The sequence below is a fragment of the Vicugna pacos genome, chromosome 15, assembly GCF_048564905.1.
Source record: "Vicugna pacos chromosome 15, VicPac4, whole genome shotgun sequence".
NCBI lineage: Eukaryota > Metazoa > Chordata > Mammalia > Artiodactyla > Camelidae > Vicugna > Vicugna pacos.
This window is the reverse complement of record NC_133001.1, coordinates 41878456-41895426: the sequence shown is the minus strand read 5'-3', so window position 1 is coordinate 41895426 and position 16971 is coordinate 41878456. Positions and strand designations below refer to the sequence as shown.

Genomic DNA, 16971 nt, shown 5'->3' with positions numbered 1-16971 from the left:
AGTTTTGTTATTTAAGTACCTATATATTTAGAATTGTTATGTCCTCTTGATAAACTGGCCCTTCTGTCATTATGAAATGACTCTCACTATTTCTGGTGATACTCCACTTGAATTCTGCTTTGTCTGATATTACTGTAGTTACAGCAGCTTTCTTGTGCTTATTTTTTGCATAGTATGACTTTTTTCATCTTTTTTCTTTCATCTTATATGTGCCTTTATATGTCAAGGAAACCTTTGTAGGTTTTTTAAATCTTGTCTGATAGTCTCTGCCTTTTAATTGGAGTTTTTCATTCTTTTACATTTCATATAATTAATGAGCTGGTTGGATATAAGTCTATCTTCTTACCATTAGTTGTTTAATTTCCCTTGTTCTTCATTTCTTTGTTCTTCTCTTCCAAATCTTCCATTTGATTTATTTGAGAACTTTTTAATATACCATTCTCTCTTCTGTTGGCCTTTTAGTTATAGCTCTGTGTCAAATTTTAGTTATTAACACACTAAAATACATTCTTAATTTATCTCTACCGTGAATTAATATTATAACACTTTAAGTGTAATATAAAAGCCTAAAACCCTGTAATTCTCTTTATACTTTCTACTGTCATTTGCACTATTATACTCATATGTCTCACTTCTTCGTATATTATGAATCCCACAATATGTTGTTTTTACTTTGGCTTTTAACAGGCAGTTGACTTTTAAAGAATTTAAGAAAATAAAGAAAAATTAGGCTCCATTTTATTCTGTAATCTCCAAATAAAGGTAATGGAGAATCATTTCCTCTCAAAAAAAAAAAAACCTCAAAAAATAATAAACTTATTTTTAAATGTCTTCCTTGGAACAAGCTATCAGAGAGCCATATCCAACCTATGTGCAGAGGACATTGAGACTCTCAATCACCAAGAAAAGAAAGCTGCACTTGCATGACATCCAGGCACCTCTGCCTGCCCTGTGGACTTCACCATTTACAGTTCACCCTCATACACTTTCTTGGGATCATCACTGCAGCAGAAGGTACAGAAATCCTCACCACCTTTCATGCAGATAAAAAAACTAGGGTTTGGAATGACTTAGTGAGTTTCTTAAGGGCACACTACTAGCTTTTAGTGGAGTCAGGGCTCAACGTAGGGCCTCTGACCTTCTGCACATCCAGACCCAGGCAAATAAAGTTTCCTGTTCTTTTTACTGCTAGTCTGAGCCTCCCTCCTCAGAGGCCTGGCATTGAGTAACATAAATACAGAGAAGAAATGCATGTGGCAAGTAAGAGCACTGCCCCTAAAGTCAAGAGAGAGTTCGGTTTAAACTTATCTCTGCTACTCACTAGCTGTGTGACTTTGGGCAAATTCATGACCTCCCTGAGTCTGTCTCCTTATCTATAAAATGGGGAAGCTAGTTTAGAGAATCACATGAGCTGTGTGATTTTCTATTGTTGGTTAACAGATTACCACAAACTTAACAGCTTAAAGCAGCACGATTTATTATCCCACACTTTCTGTGGATCAGGAATCCAGCACAACCTTTCTGGCTTCTCTGTTCAGGGTCTCAAACAACTAAAATCAAGGTGTTGGCTGGGACTGCTACCACATCTGAGGCTCAGGGCCTTTTCCAAGCTCAGATTGTTTGCAGTGTTGGATTCCTTGTGCTTGTAGGACTGAGGTCCCTGTTTCCTTGCTGGCTGTCAACTGGAGGCTATTCTCTGCCATTGTCAAGCTTGCAGTGTACATCAGATGCTCATGTTTCCAATTTCTGACTTCTGTGTCATTGACATCTAGACTCAGATTTAAAGGGTTTGTTTGATTAGATCAGGCCTACCAGTTAATTTCCCTTTCTTAAAGTCATCTGTTTCATCTAACATAACTTGCTTACAGGAATGAAATTCATAATTTTCACAGTCCTGGAGATTATACAGGGAGTGCACACCACCAGGGAGTGAGGAATCTTAGGGGCAATGTTAGAATTCTGCCTACCACACAGGGTAATGCAGATGAATTGTCCAACATAAGATCTGGCATGTTTTGAGTATTCAGTAAATGCTAACTATCAGTGTCATCATCCTTGGAAGAAAAACAGAGATTTTTAATTAAAAGATAATAGAGTCAGCATTGCTATCTACTCATGCACCCAGTAAACAGTCCCTTAACCTCAGTCACCTGGCCAGAGTTTCTTAAATTCTAGGCTGCCCCATCCATGGCTGCTATCCCCTATGTTTGTGTCTTCTTGGTGGCAGTACAGCCAATTTGAAAAGTGGAAAAAATTCATCCTTCAAGTGTTTAATCTACACAAAACCAACTATCACTAAAAGACAACCACTAAACTAAACAACCACTAAACAACAACTAAAAAACAACAAAAAAATTTACCTACCTTGGTATCTTGTACATAGCTTTAACTCTATCTAGATGAATGACTCAGATGATTTTTTATAATCCTTTCTAGTCTGATAAATCCATGAAGAAATGGAGTGAGTTTTCCCTGAATTTCACTGTGTAAAGTATTAGGCTGACTTCAGAGGCCTGAGTAGGTTCTTAGCATAGAATTTAACCCCCAAACCACCTACTGAAATGACTTGTCACACATTAAGTCCATTATATAAATGGAATTACTTAAAAAAATTTCAAAAAATATCTTCTCAGTTAACACGTGGGAGTAATTCATCATTAACCTTCCAAAACATTTTGTTGTTTCCCTTCTTGCCTCCAGGTCAGAAAGAGAAGTTATTTTCTTCCTTGGAAATGTATGCAGATAGTCCCGAAACAGTCCACAATTTCCTCTATGTCGCTCCTCGCTGAGCGTACTGCTCTTATTTGTCATTCATATGTCTTTGCAGAATAGCTTCCTCTTTCAAGAATTTTCTTCTTAATTGTATATGCTGGCTGACTTCAATTATTTTTCATTGTTAATAGCTTAGTATTCTCAAAGACACTGCTTTCTTCAAACTTCTCATTAGCTGCCAAATGCTTCAATCCAGTCTTAAGCATTAGTCTTCTAAATATGTCAGATTAAAAATAGATCTTCTTTCCTCAAGAGAAGGGGGTTAGATGTCCCCACCTGATTTGCTCGCCACTCCCACCCCTTAATGTGACCTCCAGGGCCCCTCCGGGATGCCACGGAGCACAGTGTGGAAATCCCAATTCTAAGACAGTATTTCACACAGTGGTAGCAGGAGTCTTGAGGCCAGAAAATTCTTTGGAGACAAGGGTAGGGCTCGTGTGGGGAGGGGGTGATTATGAAGCATAAGTGGTTACCATGTGAGCCTATTTAGATGTTTGTCTCTCCAGAAATTACTCACTCACATCTTCTGGTCAGATTGAGTTAGGCACCAGGCTCTCTGCAGTCCCTGCGCTTGGTCAGCTGGCCAGAGGGAGCCCTGGCTGGGCCAGCTTTGGGGCTCAGGTATCCAGATATTGCTCAGTGTCAGGGCAAACCCAGGTGGGGGACTTTGCAACCCCCTCCCTCTCCCTGGACCACTCCATCCCCCCACCCTGCCCTTCCCCTCATCCCTCCTCTTTATATCTGTATTTCTGGAACTCCCATCTGGCACCCAAGGGTAGGGCTTGGCTGGGAAGGTAAGAATTGTGGCCACTGAGATTGCTCACCCCACAGCGCTTCTGCAGGGGGAGCAGCCGCAGAACTGAGCTACCCTGGGCAGAATCACTGGGAAGAAGGGAGAGTACTGAGCGAGGCCAAGCGACCAGGGTTTGGCTTCGGGGGGCGCATCAGGGCTCAAACCTTAGTGACAGAGCCTGCAAGCCCAACTACTGCTATGATTCATGGGTTTTCTTTTTTCTTTTGTTTTGCCGTGAGTTTCCCAGGAATGGTTCCCTTTAAAAACCCCCAACCTCATCTCAGCTGAACTCCCCTCGAGAGAGAGAAGAGGGAATTTTCCAGGCCCAGTCCAGCGTAGCTGGGGTGATCAGAGCACCCTTAGAGGACAGGAGAGGAGCTGATGATGTGCCTCCTGAGAAATGGGGGAAGGTTGAGGGCGCCAAAGCCTTCCACTCCCCCACATGCCCGGGGTTCCTGTGTGCAAGAGCTCCCCGTCCCTCCTAGGCTTGAGAAATAGAGGAGCTGTGAACAGAAAAATAAAGCAAACAAATCACGTGAAATTATTGGATCCTTGAACTCTCTCGGAGAGTCATTTTGAAAAGCATCTTCAAGGGATGCGGTTTGTTTTTCTTTTCGGAAGAGACAGCAACAGAGATGGGGAGGAATCCAGATCTGCCTGCCGTCCAGGCATCCTCTCCAAATTGCGTAGGTCAGAGAGAACATGTTATTTATTAGAACCTGACATCTGTTGCTGTGAAATGATAAGCTCCATTAAAAAGCCTGGCCATCAATTACCGCTAATACCACCCGCATCCTGGAGCGGGCTGCTCACCGTCCTTCCAGCCCGCGCAGACCAGGCTGCACCAGGCACGGCGTCCGCAGCCCCACGCAGCCTCCCCACGCCCCTTCCATGGGGCCCCTTATGCCGTCTCTTCTCTGTTCCTTTGATTCTACTGTTTGGCCTCTCTGAGGTTTCTTTTAAGGACTGAAGCTCCTGGCCATGCTGCTTTCTCAGTGGAAAACAGGGTGATGGTTTGCTTTCTGGTCTTGGTCACACAAGCCAGAAGACGCTGCGCACGGAAGAGTGGCTGGGAGAGCAACACATCTGGGTCCGGGGGATTCACTCAGGTGTGCTGCTGTGAGAGCTGCTGATCAGCTCGGGTTTGGGTTCCAATGGTCCCTCCCAGCCACTGGGAAAGTGCCCGTGATGACCACATACAGCTGCTTCCTTGTTTGTGAGTTACGCTCATTGTATTTTCTTCCTTGGAAGAATATTCAGGTGACTTAGAGTCAGAAAGGAAAGAGTAGAGGAGTTGGTTTGGGATTTTTATAGTACACCAAAGTAGAAACACACTTACTAATGGAATCTGAGTTGCCTTTGAACTGTTGGAAGAAAAAAGTACAGTAAGTTAAGAAGTACAAAGAATCATGGCCTGGGAGTTACAAGACCTGGGTCTCATCTGGGCGTAATTTTCTGTGTGAACTTGGAAAAGACTCTTCACCTTTCTGGGCTTCTGTACCCTTATCTGAAAGTACTGGGCCAGTAGCTGATGGTCACTAAGCTCTAATATATTTCTGGGATTTTAAGTGAGAATTATGTTTAAGGTATCTTAACGTACTTTTTTATTCATGTTGAAAAAATTCCATCTCTGTTGCCAGAGGTCAGACACAAATTGAAAACATTACTAAATGGAATTAAGTGCACTATGTACGTGCTGCTTTTTTGTACAATCCATATCTGATATTTATAGAACACTTCAGTTGTGGAACGTGCACACATCTGCCCCAAATACACACCCAGTAAAATAATTCTGGATGTAATACTTTTTCAGATGTCAAGTTAAAACAGCTTCTCAGGAATTAGGCTTGACTGTTGAGACGTGCGTGTTGGTTTCTGACAGGTGCCGCCAGGGCTGCTCAGGGCTGTCACATGTGATGTGGAGTCCAGCCAAGGCAGGAGGGCCAAACCGTGTGTTTCTATCACTCCTCGTTAAGGCATGAGTTCTAGAAAAAAGGGAAGCAGCAAAGAACCACTATCCAGTCTGTGCACATCATGAATGACAAGCAGAGGTCTTATTTCTGCAGAAATGGGATTCTGTCTTGTCTATTGTCAGATCCTTCAGCACAGGGGCCACCTGTGAGAATGAACTAGACTCATGACCTGTTAAAATAGCAGCTTTATAGAAGTGATCAAAAACAGGGAGCAGGTACTGGGGTGGTTATCACTACTTCGGTGACCAGCTCCCCCTGCCAAATCCACAGCTATAGAGCAGACCTAAGTTGGGGGACTGAGCAGGGATGCATCTAGGAAGGTAAGTGTGACAGTGGGGGCCAGTCTCAGGACATGGAACATGGAAGGGACCTTAGAGATCATCTAGTACAGCCAAGACTGAGTATTGTAAGTATTAACCGTCATGGTGGAAATTAAATAAAGCGATTGGTATAAAACCTTTAGCACAGTGATTGGCATAGACTTGATATTCAATTCATCATGTTAATTTCCTGAAAGAACTTGTTGAAGGCCATGCAGTATGAAGGTTAGAACTGTGTGCCCCTGATCACTGGTCCAGGGCCTGGCCCAAGCCCCTCTGACCTCCTATGTTTAGTCTGCCTGTTTTCTGCTCCCTTGCTCATGGAAACAGCACAGCAGAGTCAAGGGCTGGAGGGTAGCATGCCTGCATGCATGTACCCATCCACCTTCTACAGGGCAGCCTGGCACGGGAACCTTCTTCCTAGTGGGTCACCCAGGAGGCAGAGGGCTGCTGTGGCCATGGGGAAAGCCCAAGGTATTCTGGAGCAGAAATAACTCTTCTGAGAGTATGAAAACCTGGCACTGAGAACTTTTGAGGGAAGGTAAACATCCCTGTGGCCAAACTTATTACTAGAATCAATGGGCAAAAGAAGAAAGCAGTATTATAATGGAGCAGGCCAAAGGAAAGAATACTGCTTCACAGCTGCCTCCATCAAGAAGAGGATGAAAAATTCCTGTGACTCCTCTCTTCCCAGACAGAACCCCTGGCACTTAGTCATGCCTAATGGAAAATGGAAGCCAAGAAAGCAGAAGTGAGGCTGCAGTGATCTAAGGAAGTCCTTAATCCAGAATCACTTCTGAGGAGAAAAAGTGGCTTGCCTTCTAGGGTGCCCTGGATGGTCAGGGCTGAGTCTCCGGGTAGAGATGCCGTGGTAATCAGGAGAACAGGCTTTAGAGCAGCCCTGATCATAAGAATCAAACAAAACAATGGTTTCTGTAGTTAAGTTGTTGCTAGTCATTCGTTCAGCCAACATTTAAGAGCCGTATACACTCCAGTAGCTCCTCGAACAACATGGGGTTAATCCACGTATAATAGAGTCAACTCTCCGTAACAAGGGTTTCTCTGCATCTGCGGATTCAACCGACCACACACTGTGCAATACTGTAGTATTTACAATTGAAAAATGTCTGCATTTAGGAGGAACTGCACAGTTCAAACCTGCACCGTTCAGGGGTCAACTGTATATAAAGAGCATGTGCAAAGCACCGGGAACCACACACACACACACACACACACACACAAGGTCACTACGCTACAGGTGCTAAAATGTATCCAGCTGTGTTGAAGAGCCCCAACTCCAGAGCCTGCTGATTGATTTTTGGGACAGCCCGTCACTGGTTGAGATTCTTTTCCGAAGCTGGGGCCATCCATGGCGTTAAGTCCCCAGGACATTGAGTACAAGTCAGAATTGCAAGGCGGGAAGCTCTGGAGCTCTTCTGAAACTCAAATTCAGAAAACCAGAGTTTTCCATTATTGCTCATTTCAGTAGGCAAGAAGGTTTTCCTTAAATTAACAAATTACATATTGATACAAAGATCTGCCTTAGCTTAGAGATATAAATCATAACAGATCCATCTTCGCCTTGAACATATTAAGGAAGGCAGTAAAAACTTAAGGTGGGTCACACTGTACAGCACTGTAAAGGAATGTTTGTCTTGGGCCCTTTCACTCCTTCTTTGCTGCCTCAATGCCCAGGAGACCCACTCTTCTTCTCCAGAGTTAGGGCTGCCAGTTTTAGCAATTAAAAATACAAGATACCCAGTTAAATTTGAATTCCAGATTAATACCAAAGAATTTAAAATAAGTATATTCCATGCAATACTTAGGACATCCTTATACTAAACATTATTCGAAGCTTATTTGAAATTTGAATTTATATGGCCATCCCAGGTGGAGGGACAACTCAAGAACCAGTCAGAGCCATCCATCTGCCTACTTGGGTAGGGGGACCCACGCATCTTCTCCCCCAGGTAAGAAAGGCCACGCTCAGCAGAGTTCAGCAGTGCCTTCTGGTCACTTCCTGGGTAGAGACATTAAATGCCGTGGGTCCCCCTTTGTGTGTTTGGAGGTGGGAGCTGAGGTCAAGTGGGGCAGGATGTCTTGTTCTCACCTTCACATCTTCCCAGCCTGCTTTCTTCAGAACATTCTCGCAGACACTTGGCAGAATGAAGATGGCCTTTGTGGTCTAATAACTTGTCTCATGGAATAAGAGCAAGACCTCTTTCACAGTGTTTCTTCCAGGAACGTTGCTAAAAGGGTGGGCGTTAGCTGTCCTTGCAGTGTGTGTAACTTGTGACAGCCAGAGCAGGCATGGTGGTAACTGACCAGGTGTGCCTGCTCCGGGCAGTCTGGGCACCACAGTCCTGGAGCTGGAAGGACAGTCCAGCTGCCTCACTGTGCCACGGAAACAGAAGACCCAGAGAAGGAGAGTGCTTTGCCCAATATCACACATCTCTCCAGAACTGGGCCTGAACTAAAGTCCGAGTCTACTACTGTGGGTTCTTCTGTAATAATTCAGGGGAGCTGAGAATTCCCGACACATGTTTGGTGACTTGTGACCATCTTCTCTGGATTAACTTGAATGACAGCTAGTCTCCAGATCTCCACTCAGCTGCGTGTCCTCTGGTGCTGCCACTCTCAGCTGTGTGCCTGCCTCCTCCTCTCCTTCAGGCTGAGTCTGTTAAGCCTCTGAGAGCAGGATCACTGCTGGCGGGTGGTTCATGGCACTTTCTAGACCATCCAGGCCTTGGCCCTCCCCCAGGGTGCCTCCTTGCTGATCCCATTGCCCCACCCTGCCCCAGCCTTCTGTGGTTGAGACGGAAAAATCCACCTCAAAGCAGGTGGCTTTTACCCTCTGTTTCAGAAGAGTCATTTGTCCACGTAGCAGGAGGTGAAAATTATAACAAAGCAAGGCGGAGGTTTGAGCAGAATAGCACCCTTGGGCTTAAGAGCGCCTTTGTCCTATTCCTCCCAGACTAGAATGATTATCTGGCTGCCAGACGGTTCTGAGAGGAATCAGTTCACTTGGTGGTGTCACTGGCGAGGCGGTGTTAGCCCTAAGACCAGCTGGACTTGTGCCCTCGGAGAGCAAGCCTGACGGTGCAGGCAGAGCCAGCCCTCGTGGAAGCCCGGAGCGGTGATCATGGGATCTTCCACTCTTCTTATTTTCTTGTTCTTGCCACAACCTGTCATGAGACCGAGAAAACTTGTTTTGAAAGTGCTTGACAGCCAAAACAACCTGTTCTCAGCCCCGGACGACAGGGTTTGTCCTCTCTGACCATTTCTGTGCTGTTTGATGTTTGACTAGCTGCTGACTGGAAAAAATGAATTTGCTGTTTTCTTCTCATATTGTTCACAGACAAGTGCCAGTCGCTTTCCAAGTCCTTGCTTCCCATTTTTTCCAGCCCTCCGCCAGAGGCGTTTTAAGACTGTGCCTGAGTCTAACTGATGAATGAACGCTGGCAACATGTACTTACAAGGATATAACTGATGGTTGCATCTCTGCAGACTGAGCTTGATATGGGGTTGTCTTTCCCAATCCCATCAGATTTTTTTTTTAAGAAAAATTTTTTCATTGAAGTATAGTTGATTTATAGTGTTGTGTTAGCTTCTGGTGTACAGCATAGTGATTCCATTATATATATTTGTGTGTGTGAATATATATATATACACACACACACACATATATACATATATTCTTTTTCATTATAGACATTGAATGTAGTTCCCTGTGCTATACAGTAGGACCTTGTTGCTTATCTGTTCTATATATAGTAGTTTATATCTGCTAATCCCAAACTCCCAGTTTATCCCTCCCACCTTCCCCTTTGGTAACCATAACTTCGTTTTCTGTCTGTGAACCTCTTGCTGTTTTGTAAATAAGTTCATTTGTGTCATATTTTAGAGTCTACATCTAAGCGATATCATATATTTGTCTCTCTGTCTGATTTACTTCACTTAGTATGATCACCTCTAAGTCCATCCATGTTGCTGCAGATGGCATTATTTCATTCTTTAATCTCATTAGATTTTAACCTGTGATTTTCCATTTGCATTTTGGGGTCTTTCTGGTGAAGTTGAACATGTGCATCACAATCTCTAGTTATCCCAGTGGCTAGCTTGGCTTCCACACTGGTGGCTCTGAGGCCTGCAGCAGTGTCTCTGTTCCTCCCCACAAGCCATTCCACTCTTGGATTTAGATGGTCTCAGTGGATCCTGTGGCAGGAAGGAGCCACTTCACTCTCCCTTGGCAGATAGAAGGGTTGGACTGGTTGAACAACTGACAAACAATAGGCGAGGGCAAATTTAGCCAGCTGCTTGTTTTTATAAATAAAGTTTTATTGGAACACTGCCACATCCGTTCATTTACGTTTTGCCCGTGGCTGCTGTCACTCCCAAGGACTGAATTGGTGGGGGTTTATTTTGCTGTATTTTTCCAGTTTATTTTGCTGTATGTCTGTATTTGTTTATTGGTCCCAAAGTCTCTGGCATCCTTGGTGTCCATCCATTTTGGTGAAAAGACACCCAGCTATGTAGGTCTGACTTTATTCAGTGGCATGGTTCAAGGTGGGACACCCGTTTGTACCCACATGGAAGAGAACGCTGATTCATCTGCTTGATAGCTACACAGGAAAGGGAGCCAAATGCTGCCTTGAGAACCTGCGTGGCTGCCCAGACCCACCCACCTGCTGTCTGTGTTTGCCTTCGTCTCTGAGTCCGAGCAGTGAGATGGGGCAGGAGTAGCTCAAAGTGGCTGGGTAAGTTGGTGACTGTGGTGAGAAAAAAATAGGAAGATGCTTTGAAAAATGCAGAGACTAGAAAAGAACTAATCTTTTTCATCTTATTCCCCAATGACAGTACAAACAAGATTCTAACATAAAATTTGCATCCCAGTGCAATCCCGTACCCATGTTCCCAGTGCATAATAGGGGATCCAAAGCACAGAACTGCATGATCCTCTGGTCAGGGCCACCCTAGCCTATAAAGAACCTTTATAAAGAGAAAGGTGCCCCTTTGGGTTGGTGCAGACTTGGCTAATAGCTTTGGGTGAGGAAAACCTGCCCCTTTCGTGAGGCATCTAGCTCTAGATAAGCACACAGCTTAGCAAGTGAGCAGGGGCTGGATTGTGGCCCCCAATTGCTCCCTTGGCCAGACACCATTGTGCAGGGCAGATGCCACATTCCCTGGTGTAGCAGCTGCTCCTGCTACCTGGCAGCTTAGAAGTCCAGGGAGGTCCTCTCACAAGGCCTTGCTGGCCAACAGCAGGTTAATTCTCCTTGGCCTTGGTTTTGGAGGCTACATTAGCCCGGGCTGGCCCCCCACACACCCATTAAGACCTGTCCCCTCTGCACTGCTGGAGAGCAGGGTGGTTCAGAGCCTTAATGCTGGGAGCTGGGTGCCCCCCGTGGCTGGGGGCACAGAGACATGGCCCTCCCCCAGCTGCACCAGGAGCCTGGATCCAATGGAGGTGCCTGTTTCGGAGAGCCCAGGTCCTCCTGGTTCTTCTTTGCCAACTCCTGACCTAAAACTGGCTCAGCTTACGGAACACACATGATTTTCCACACAGTTGTGTCTCAGAGGTAATATGCTAGCAGCACAAAGAAGTGTGTTAAGAGTCCAGAGCAGACGGGCTCACGGTGGTGGAGACTGACCTCACTCCGCAGGCACTGGGTTATGCGTCGCCCAGTGGTGCAGTGACGACATTCCGCCAGGACCACCCTCCTCTGCAGGGTGTGTTGTCAGAGCAGTTTTGAGAAGGCTATTATGAACTCTCTCCACGGGTGCGACAGCTTTGTGGTCAGATCTGATTTCTACCTCTCCACTCACACTGGAAATTGTACTGGGGCCAGCCATGTGGGCGAATTTTGCAAGATTCCGAACCTACCCTTTCATTCTGCATCTACTAGCGGTTCCCAGCAGCTCAGGGGCTAGAGGACTGAGAAGAGAGAGAGGCTGGGAGCCCAGAGTATCAAGGACTCAGTGTCTACTTCCTGTCCACTTTCTTTGTTCTAAAAGGCCGCTGGGAACAAAGAGGAAGGTATTTTGTTGCTGTTCTGAGCCCCTAAATTGTGCAGAGTGCTATGCTAAGGAACAGTTAGGGTCCTGTGGACAAGAGCACTTCTCTCGGTGCCGTAAAAAGATGTGATTGGGGAAGAAAGGGCAGAGTGTGGGCATCAGCGCCACTGCACCCTGCGGGGAGGGTGGTGGAGGCTCCAATAAAACTGACCTTGAGGAATAGCCCTGCACACTAGCTTGGGACCAGAGCTCCCCAGTTAGCAAATGTTTCCAATTTAAAATTTTTGCACTGCCGATCACCAGACTCATGATGAGGTCCCTCACTTTTAGCTGCAGATACTCTAGCCAGATGTGAGATGGGGAGCAGTGCTCAATAGGGCCCCTCTAGCGGAACATGGGTGCCCCAGAACCATGCTCTTCCTGCTCCAAGTCTGCTACAAAGCCGCACAAGGCACCAAAGGTCCTCCAGGGCTGGCAGCGTGCCATCGCAGGGCACTGGCTCAGATCTGATCCCACTCTGCCTTCACCATGCACCTGACCTTGGGTGGGTTACTTGCTCTCTCCAAGCCTGTTTCTTTACATGTATGGTGGGAATAGAGTAATGTTTCTTACACATGACTGTTGCTTGGATTAAAATGAGATTATTTTAAAAGCATATTGTAAACTGTAAAATACCAAGTACCAAGTAAGTTCATTTACTCATTCAGCAACTACTGAAGCCTACTAAGTGCTGGTGCTTTTAGGCCATGTCCCGGGTATTCTAGACCTTCTTGTAACCAGGAGCTATTCAGCGAATGTGTATTAAATTAAAGTGACACGGGGGTTCCTCAGTGTGTGCGCGTAGCCATGTGATGCGGGGTGGGGGGCGGGGTGGAGGGGAGCTACTCTGGTTCGAATTCTTACCGTGTGCCTGGCACCTTTGTCACATAACCACCACACAAGTCATGTAGAACCATCAGAGAGAAATACGCAGAGACTCAGGGAGGTTAAATAGAATTTCCCTGAGACACACAGGCACTAAGTGACAGATCCATGTCTGAATTCAGTTCTGATTCCAAACGTTCTCCTCGCCTCAGCATGACACCAGCAGATTCCCTCTCTAGCCCTCTTTTCTTCTTCCAGGCATCCTCCAGATCAATGAGCCAGGGCAAGTCCAAGCCAAAGATGATCACCCCTAACTCTAGCTCAGGAAGTGGGAATCGTGTGAAATCAGAGTAAAATGAGGCTCTGTCACCACAAACCAATGGTCATGTTCACCAGGGTGCAGGTTTTAGGAAAACAAGAGCTTTTGAGGGATGCTCGAAATTCCTTCCATGCTAAGCCACTGTGAGAAAAATCTCACTCAAAAAATGTACTCTTGGCAGAGGAGGGTGGATGTCTTTTCAGGCATAAAGCTACCAGCAAGGACCCAGAAATCACTCAGGGGAGTTGCTGCTTTCCCCAGAAGATCTAGCTTTTTGAAATAAACTTAGAAAAGGATTCTATTCGCCCGTCTGCCTGACCCAGTGCTGAGGTCTCCCGTCCCTCTAACTCCTGGGAGAGGAGGAGGATCGTGGAGCTCTCTCCCTCGCGCTGGTTTCTAGCTCAGCAGTCAGTGCATCCTTTCCTCAAGTTTAGCACCAAGTATGTAGTCTGATAAAGAAGGGTTAAAAAAAATTTTTTTTAATCTTGCTTTCTTTTTTTTTTAACATTTTTTATTGATTTATAATTTTTTTTAAGAAAAAAAAGAACTAAAGAGTTTATTGTCTCTTGGTCTCCAAAAACCAGGCCTTGCAATTGACAGTTATTGCCTAGACTTAAGAATGGATTTAGGAAAGAAGGGTTTTCATTCATTGACATTCATTCAACAGAAAGTGAGGATATTTCTGGGTCACTGGGGTGCAGCCCCCAGAAATGAACAGAGGAAGCCTCTGATGTCTCCACCAGTGGGGGGAGATATCTAAAGAGCTGCACTTAAAGATGGGCTGACCCAGGGCTCCAGAGCCAGCAACATCCGGGAACTCCTGCCCAGGAAGGCAGCCTGGCGGGGGCTGGGGGGAGCTCAGAGCATGTGGCAGAGGCCTCAGCTCCCCCCACCATCCCAGTTCCCCGGGCCTCACTGAACCTTGGTGAGTGTGAGCCAGCAAGCTCTGCCCAAGGATAACCACAGAAGTAGACAACATGTCCACCAAAGACATCATGCAGCAGCCCCAGACAGTTAAGGTGGGATCGTTTTGTCCCGGAAGGCAAAAGTAGGCCCCACGGTGGGGGTTCCCAGGGGACAAATTCCAGTTCAGGAGAAGGAAGAACATTATGGTTGGACGTGCTGCAGGCTCTGTGGAGGGCCTGATGCTTGTGCCAAGCCTTGAGGGTAGCTAGATTTGGGGTAGACAGGGAGGCCCCCAAAATGTTACATGGTTCAGGAAAGTACCCTTTATCTGCAAAGCAGAGACTCCTACTTAGCTGGCTCCCAGAATTGCCACGGGGAATTAATTATTGTTTGTGAAACTCTTGAAGATTCCCCGAGGAAAGACCTTATATAAATGCAAATTATTATTATTGTTATTAAAAGTGCTAGACGTCTGGCCTGCTGGATGATGCCCTGGCATAGCTCTGAGCAGAAACAAAAAGCCAACTCCAGGCTGAAAGTTTGCTCTGGGTGTTCGAGAGCAAAAGCAGGAAGAAGGAGCCGGGGGAGGAGGGCTTGGCGCCTGCCGGTAAAAGAGAAGCCACCCAGCTCCCACCAGGCATAGCACGCAGCAGTGCTGTGTGTCCCCTGGGGCCAGGCCTTGTTCAGATGCATGCATTGACTCCTGCAGGGAGCAGCCCTGGACTAGCGCAGAGCTCTCCATGAGTGAGTGAATGTTCGGTTCTCTGCTGATCTGAAGGATGGATGCTGGCCTCTACGTTCGTGGGGTCCTAAGTCGGATCTGGAGACAAAAGGGAGATGTGTAGCAACCTCAGACCGGCAGTGCCTCTGATGATGCCAATTAAGGCTCTTGAGGGAACCCCTTTAGCAAAGTGCTGGGAGAGGTCATTTATTAAATTACTGCTTCCACTTAGGAAACTGTCTGGCCAAAGTGGTTGGATTGATACCAAAGCAGTAATAATAACCATGGATAATAGTACAGTCAGCCCTCCATGTCTGTGAGTTCCACATCCAGAAATTATTCCAAAAATATTCGAAGAAAAATAGTTCCAGAAAGTTCCAAAAAGCGAAGTTTGAATTTGCCAAACACCAGCAAATGTTGTCTGAGAGAAGGAGGATCCCCAAATCAATTAGAAATCACCTCTCTGTCACACTCGCATTGTCTGGATGAGGAAGCAGAGGAGTGACTCAGTGTCATGCAGCAGAGCCAGAGGTGAGGGCCAGTCTCCACACTCGGTCGCCTGCACTTTTTCCACTGGACATCATGGCGGTATGGAAAGAATGTGCACTTTGGAGTCAAGCAGCTCTGGTATCATAAATAGCTGTGTGATCTTAGAAAAGCCACTTTGCACCTCTGAAATCTCATAAATTTCTCATTGGCAAAAATAAAGATAGCGGTGTCCCCCACTTTTTGAAAGTTCGCTTTATGCCACTTTGCTTTTACAAAAGACCTACCTTAGTGCCTGTTTTCACTAACCGAAAGAAATCCAAAGAGGATTTTCACTTTTATTTTTTTAAAAAAGGCAAAAAGCAAAAATATGGTTCAGCATTTGTTTTGCAGCGAGCCCTCATAAGGGCAGTGCACATCCCGCGCAACCAGAGTGGCACCACCAGGCCCCTTCCCCGGGAACCACACTCAGCATCTCAGCATCCATCACCACAGCTTTGAACTGTGTGGGTGAACGTCTTTGCTTTGTCTTGATTTATTTTGTGCATCCGTTAGCAAGATACGGCCTAGGGTAACTGCATCTTTGCCTTATTCTGTTTCAGCTTCCAAAAGGTCTCACAGGGATGCTTTACTTTCAGGTGGTGGGGATCCTGTAATGATACCTGCCTGGTGGCAGGCCCCTCAGGAGGAGTGAACGTAAGAGTAGAGATGAAAGCAAATAGCAGACGGCTAGCATGTAGCAGGCACCTCCCTTCCTGTATACTCCTGGCTTCCAGACTTTTTTTTAAACCACAATCCTCAGAAAGACATTCATTTTACATCCACAAAAGTTTCGCGAAAAAAATATTTCTCCTTGCCACATGTGATGTACTCTGATTGTATTTCATTTTATTTTAATGCTGATTGGGCCCCACTAGGTGGATTTCACAACCCGCTAATGGATTACACCTATCATTTGAACAAGCCTGTTTCATACCACGGGTGGATACCATTTATCCTCATCGTATGTATGTCCCTCCTTTCCCTCCAGGCCTTCCTTCCCTCCCTCCCTCTCTGTCTGTAACTGGCACATGGGGTCACAGAGCTACCTGTTGCCAGCGTGTGCAGGGCCCCAGGCTTGTGCAGAGTGAAGCGGGCCCCGCAGCCCAGCAGGGCAGGGGAGCAGTCCTTCTGCTCCTCTCCATCCTCCCTGGGGTGTTTGAGGCCCTCCACCTGCCAGAAGTTCTGCCTCCTGCCAGGCTGCTATGGAACTCGCCCCCACGCCCAGCCCAGCAGAGCCCACCTTCAGGCCTTTACAGCCATGGCCCCTTCAGCACAGCAGGCAGGGTGGGCCTCGGGCATCCTCACCCATTCCGTAGTTTCTTCTTTTGGGATTGCTGCTTTGCCATCTGTAAGCCCAGAGAGCAGGCATCTGTGAGTATCATTTCAGCTGCCGGGCAGGGGGATTTGACTTGAAAAGCAGAGGGACCGTGACCATCCTTGCTGCCCCTCCCCCAGACCTTCGAGGGGAATCTGTGAGCATCCAGCTAGGAGGGCAAACACCCAGAGAGCTGGTGTAACCAGACGGTGTGCTCAAAAGGCAACAGGCAGGGGCCTAAGCAGCTGTGGGAGACATCGGTGCTGGGAGTCTCGTGGGAGAAACCAGATTCACAACCAGGCAGGCAACAGTTAAAAGCCCCAGAGAGACTCTCTGCGGAGGAGAAGATTGGTTTATGCTGCAAAGAGTTGAGCTCCTAATTGTTCTGTCAGTCCTTTGGGGGTCTGGTGCTTTCCTGGGGAGGCCGATGTCTGGCGATGTGGAA

The 16971-nt window shown here is 46.5% G+C and overlaps 1 protein-coding gene across 5 annotated transcripts in view; it reads left to right on the top strand.

Moving 5' to 3' along the window:
- Positions 1-16971, top strand: part of BABAM2 (BRISC and BRCA1 A complex member 2) — a 357253-nt gene that overhangs the window by 330946 nt on the left and 9336 nt on the right. For 3 of the 5 annotated variants that reach the window (XM_072937993.1, XM_072937994.1, XM_072937995.1), the window contains exon 12: positions 10481-10615. The exons of the other annotated variants lie outside the window; for them this stretch is intronic. In XM_072937993.1, the coding sequence (XP_072794094.1) occupies positions 10481-10601 (121 nt within the window). In that variant the 3' untranslated portion in view covers positions 10602-10615. The remainder of the gene's footprint in view (positions 1-10480; positions 10616-16971) is intronic. 5 annotated transcript variants of the gene reach the window in all.